This window comes from Marmota monax, unplaced genomic scaffold (genome assembly GCF_021218885.2).
Source record: "Marmota monax isolate L192 unplaced genomic scaffold, Marmota_monax_Labrador192_F-V1.1 WCK01_AAM20220418_F8-fsc00172, whole genome shotgun sequence".
NCBI classification, from domain to species: domain Eukaryota; kingdom Metazoa; phylum Chordata; class Mammalia; order Rodentia; family Sciuridae; genus Marmota; species Marmota monax.
Window position 1 is genome coordinate 644,863 of NW_026693633.1, and position 5,920 is coordinate 650,782.

Consider the following 5,920-nt stretch of genomic DNA (forward strand, 5'->3'; position numbering starts at 1 on the left):
GAGAGAGAGAGATGCGCCAGGGTTTTCATATCCCCTTCAAGAGCATGCCCTAATGATATACTTCCTCCCACTAGGCCCCACCACCTAAGGTTTCCTGTCGCGACCCCTTGCCCACAAGGAAGACGCAACTCAGGAATCTTCTTTCAGCAGTTTATTCCGGCCCTTGATATTTCTTCTTCTTCCCCTCGGATGCCCCTCCCAGCCTTAATAAAGCATCTCAAGCCCCAATGCGAAGCTGCCACGTGGAGCTTTCTCATAGGGTGGTGAAAAACCATGTGCCAACTCTCTCAAATAAGGAGTTGTTTGTCACAGACCACAGCGGAGCCAGCGCCATCTTGTAATGGCGACCATAGTCTGCAGAAACGGCAGAAGCGGCTCACCACAGTTCCCCCTTTCTGTTTTCTTAAAACAATACAGGCGAGAGTAGAGGTCCTATCCCACTGTGCAGAAGTGGCTGCATAGTATGGCTCAGTCCTAAGGAGGGCCCTTCCCTAGACCTGGTCCCATATCAGCCGACGCCTTTTTTCGTGGGGCGGGGCGTGGATGCGTCTAACCCGCATGCAATAGGACATGCTCTCCTTGAGGTCCACGTCAAGGATCACTCAAGTGCAGTGCCTTGCCTCGCATCCTGTATCGTGACGATGGTGGACGAAGGGGGATAGCTGAGGCTGAACTGTGGCTGTTTATAACGACAAACAAGTTGACAGCACCCTGAAAGAAAGGCACGGACTTTAAGGTGATAGAAAAGCACTAGTGTGGAAACCCATCTGCGTGCAATGGCAGTAAGACTGGCAGAGTGCAAGGGCTTTCCAACACTAAGAGAATAACAAGGAAAGTCATGTCGATCCCAGTGCAATGTTATAATAACTTGGGGTGTAACGACCATGTCAAAGGTTTACTGTTTAAGATGCGCAAGCCAGACTTGAGGTGAGTTGCCATTTTCTAAAGCTGCAAGAGCTTGTATGATCATAGCCTTATCGTGAGCACTGCGGGCCTTAAGGCGACAGAGAAACCACAAACAGAGGAACATACCGAAGCAACACATTGCACCAAAAATGCCCACTCCCACCCATTCCTTAAAAAAGGAAAAGGCAGAGGATAGCCAACTGGTGAATTGACCCAAAGTCACTGGTTCGACACGGGTGCTATTCAGAACAGCAATCTGAGTTAGTTGAGACTGGATCAAGTTTTCTGCTTCCATGGACCAGGTTCCGGATAAATATTCCCCGATGATGCGGGAGGCATTTCTGGAATCATAAAATCTGACAGAGGTTATACATAAATGTGCACGTTGATCAATACAACCCAAATGTACTAGATCAGACAATTCCTCAACTTGAGCTTGAAGCAGATCTATCCTTTGATTAGCAGCCAGAATCCCAGATAAAATATGTTGATTAATTCTACTTTGAGATTCAAGTATGGTGGATGTTTGTTGAATAACCTGATTAATAGTGGCAGCAGTTTGTACCTGGCTGGCCATGGCTACTCCAGCTGTAACTGCTGCAGCAGCAGACACCGCCACAGCTGTCACTATAGCTGCCGTAATTCCAAAATCTCTACGGGCTCTAATCAGTTCAACAATAGGAAAAGACTCTGGATCTGCAGTAACCGGGATCGGGACAAAGGTTGGAAATTTCATAACCATTGCCATAGTCCAGGAGCCATTCCAACACTCAGACAAATAACAGGTAATATTAGAGCAATTAAGCATCCCCTGTGATGTATCATTAGCCAAAAGAAACAGGAACGGAGATTGGAGACAGACTGCTGCGGAGGGTAATGTAGCATTAGATAATTGTGAATTATTTGCAGAAATTTTAAGCCTCCTACCTCGCTCCGAGTCTTGGGTACTGCCAGAAACATTAAACAGCCAACTTTGGACTCCTAATATTTCCCTGGGGAAACACAAGCGTGGACTAGACTAGCCCAATCTGAGGGAGTCATGCAAAATCTAGTAAGTCCCTCCACCTGAGTGAGAGTGAAAGCGGCATCTATGCCGTAAGTGCGGACAGATTCTGCCAAGGTTTTAATTATCTTAAAGTCTAAAGGCTCATGATATCTTCCCCTGTTATTGTCCTGAAATACAGGGTATGCAAGTCCCATATCTGTATTAACTGTCCTCCAAACTTGTGCATGAAAAGATCTCCCGGAACCTTGGCTCCCCCCCACATACGGAGGTGGGGCAATCCGCACCATATCTTCTTCTAGATATTCTACCTCCTCCTCCTCAGAGTTTTGTTGACCGATGTTAACTCCCTTCCCCTTCTTACAGTAGGCCTGCGTGCCCTGTGTCTCCTTTTTCTTCTTTTTCATTTTTATCTTATGTAGTTGTTGTAACAATATATCAAGGTCCTCAGAACTCTCTGAGTCGCTTGTGTTCTCAGGCGTTTTTAATTCGGTCAAGTCTGGGTAGAGCCTTCTCCTATTTTTATCTTCAGGCTCTTTTGCCTTCTCACTACTGTTACTTTTAATACTCTCTGCCACTTCACTACATGATCCTTCAGATTTTTCCTCATGCAATTGCTCAAGAATAGCTTGACCCTCACTCACAGCTTCCTGGTATTTACCATCTGTTATACATCCTCTAACTAACTTCCAAAGTGGTATAACGCCACCCTGCAAGGTACCTTGCTCATGAGCGAAATCTAGACCTTTCCCTAATTTGTCCCAGCTGGGAACCGTAAGACTCCCTGAAAAAGCAAACCAAGGAGCCGCTATATCAGCTTCTCTTAAAAACATCTGCAAAGTACTCTGCTTTATCTTAAGTCCTTTTGAATGTAACAACCCATCTAGGGCCAACAAAATTGGGCTTGAAGAAGCAACGCCCATAATGTTTTTAGAGCTATAAAGAAAGTGAAAGTACAAAAGTCCCCGCTCTCTTCCTTTTACAGGGGAGCGTTCTGTTCTATGAATTCCCCGCTCTCTTCCTTTTACAGGGGAGCGTCCCTGTCGTCACAACAACAAAAGAAGCACAAAAAACAAAAGTGAAATGACACAACAAAAGAAACACAGAAAACAAAAGCGAAAGTACACAGTGCAGCTGCAATAAAATGTAATGCTCTCTCTTTCTTTACAGAGGAGCTGCCCCGCTTTGGTCGCGGATCCCACTTACCTGGGACTAACCCCGCTTTGGTCGCGGATCCCACTTATTGGGACTAACCCCGCTTTGGTCGCGGATCCCACTTACCTGGGACTAACCGGTGCACCACCCCTGACTGCTGAAAGTTCTGGTTCCCGGGTCTCGGCACCACTTGTCACGACCCCTTGCCCGCAAGGAAGACGCAACTCAGGAATCTTCTTTCAGCAGTTTATTCCGGCCCTTGATATTTCTTCTTCTTCCCCTCGGATGCCCCTCCCAGCCTTAATAAAGCATCTCAAGCCCCAATGCGAAGCTGCCACGTGGAGCTTTCTCATAGGGTGGTGAAAAACCATGTGCCAACTCTCCCAAATAAGGAGTTGTTTGTCACAGACCACAGCGGAGCCAGCGCCATCTTGTAATGGCGACTATAGTCTGCAGAAACGGCAGAAGCGGCTCACCACAGTTTCCCCCACCTCATAATATTCCTTTAAGCTATGAATCCATCAATGGACTAATCCTTTCACAAGATCAGAGCCCTCACTGTTCAATCACCTCTCCAAAGCCCCAGCTCTGAACACTGCTGCACCAGGATCGAACCTTCAACATATGAGCCTTTCAGGAACATTTAATATCTAAACCATAACTGGGTTATTAATCTGCTGTTAGATTTCTTTTTTTCAGGCTATGAAAGTTCAGGTGTTTATAAAGAATATTATAAAGGACTTAAATTTTGGAATATGTTTGTCTCTGGACTTTCACCAAGTTACCCACTATTGCAGACACTCTTTACTCAGTTTCCTGTCGCCCTTTGCTGTCAGAGAATGGACAAGTTACTCGTCCTGACCAATGACCCTGGAGACAAATGTGCTGGGAAAGCTTCTAAGAACTTTCTTCCAGGATAACATAGCCTCCCCACCCCCACACAAACACACTTCTTCCTGCTTTTTTCACTGGAGAGCATGATGCTTGGAACTAGAGCAGCCATCTTGTGGTCACAAAGGGAGATGGGAAGACTCTCACAGAAGCTGAAGCTAGTGCTGCCTACCTGCATATTCTGGCTGTGTGAGGAGAATAAACCTCTATTACAAAATCCACTTTCAGTCATATATTCTGTTCCTTGTAGCTACAAGCATGTCTCTAGTATGTGCATGGTAAGCTGGTCTTGTGTAACCTTGTAGTGAACCCAGCACTCCAATAACCAGTTGTTGGCAAAATGGGCAGATTAATGCCTCCATTTCTGTTTTGTCTTTATTTTTTTATTTACCACTTAATGAAGACTTTTATTTTTAATGGTGCTGGGGATTGAACACGGGGCACTCTAACAAAGCTACATCCTCAGCCTTTTTAATTTATTTATTGTTATTCTGAAACAGGGACTTACTGAGTTGCCCACTGGCCTCAAATTTACAGTCCTCATGCCTCAGCCTCATGAGTTTCTGGGATTACAGGTATATGCCACTGTGCCAGGAGATATTCTTTTTGGCTAAGCTAAATCAGCATATTACCTATTCTTAGCATTGTGTTGGGTGATGTTGGTTACTCTTCAAATTTGAGACAGCTTTATTTATCAGATTCAAAACTGAAGGCTACTTTTGTTCTAAGAAAAGAAAAGTCATACAATTCAGAAAGACATAAACGAGTAAAAATTGCTTAGGTCTACTTCTTAGAGAAAACCATAGTTAACATTTTGCTGTGTTTTCCTCCAGATTCTGCCTGCGTTGACTTTATTGTTGCTATTGACTTCTGTTATATCCATATCTGATTACTCCAGAGGACAAATGTGTACTTGCAGGTGGCTATTGGAACTCTGAATTGCTTCTATTTACATAGTTGGAGGAGCAGCAGCTTGTCAGCATATCTGGAAGCCTTAACCTGGTCATTGACATGAAATCTGTCCAGCCCACTTTGGAGAGTAATCAGGTTATGCTTGATGGATTACATTTCCTTCCTCACTCTGATCAAATCTATTCTCAGTACCCAGGGGAGTAGTTGTTCATCAGAGGTCTGAAAGTTCCCATAGTAAAGGGCATATTTATTGATTCAGTGTACTCACAGTTTGGAGTTGGCTGGGAAAGGGAAGCTGCTTCCTAAGACACACTGAACCAAACTGATAAACCAAGAAGGATGCAGGTTAGGAGGTAAATAGTTCAGAACCATAGGGGAAAGAACAAGGAGAGTAGAGAGTATGCCTGGGGGACAACTCCACAGATGTCAAGGGGACAATGACCTGGGACAAATAAATGACTTTTAACCACTTGGCCCAAATCTCTCAGCTGCTTCTCCATCATCTGAAGTGGTTATACTTCTAGATTGTATACAGATGATTATAACATTTTCAAAAATCCTTAATGTTGTCTAGAAACACAGACCCAGCAGTGCATGGAAACAATCGGGGCAAGGAGGGGAGGCCAGAGGAGAGAAGTGGTACTGGAGGTTTGGATGGGCCACGAAAAGCCCCCTCACTTCTTCTTGACAAGTGACAAGGGTCTGCTGTGGACTAAGAAACAGAAGAGCCTCACAGAGCTGCTGGCCCTCTTCACCTATCTGTGTTCCCATCCCTCTTGCAGTGACTTCTACACGGTGAGTAGAAGGACCCAGGGAGACCTCCATATCCCTCAATGACTCACCCTCCTGGAAGTGACTGTCACCTCTGGGCCTGGACCTCCAGAGCAGTGGTTTATTAGTGTCCCAAGGCTGCTGTAACAAACTACTTAATGATAGGTGATTGAAAACAACAGAAGTTTATTATCTCACAGTCTGGAGGTTAGAAGTCTGAATTCAAAGAGTCAGCAGGGATGTGCTCTCCAAAGGACCTTGCTTTTCCTGGATTTCGCTATT

General features: G+C 45.0%; 1 protein-coding gene across 1 annotated transcript; it reads right to left on the minus strand.

Annotated features, from left to right (window-relative positions):
• Positions 1-262: 262 nt before the first annotated feature.
• On the minus strand, positions 263-3,330 carry LOC131424751 (uncharacterized). The gene is made up of 2 exons (XM_058584076.1): positions 3,191-3,330; positions 263-3,115 (listed from the first exon to the last, which is right to left on the minus strand). The coding sequence occupies exon 2, from the start codon at positions 2,830-2,832 to the stop codon at positions 1,888-1,890; it is 945 nt and encodes a 314-aa protein (XP_058440059.1). The 5' UTR covers positions 2,833-3,115; positions 3,191-3,330; the 3' UTR covers positions 263-1,887.
• Between the last annotated feature and the right edge of the window lie 2,590 nt (positions 3,331-5,920).

What these genes read in the sequence shown, in the direction of transcription:
- LOC131424751 (XM_058584076.1), bottom strand. Translation starts at nt 2,832, where the DNA reads ATGGGCGTTGCTTCTTCAAGCCCAATTTTGTTGGCCCTAGATGGGTTG.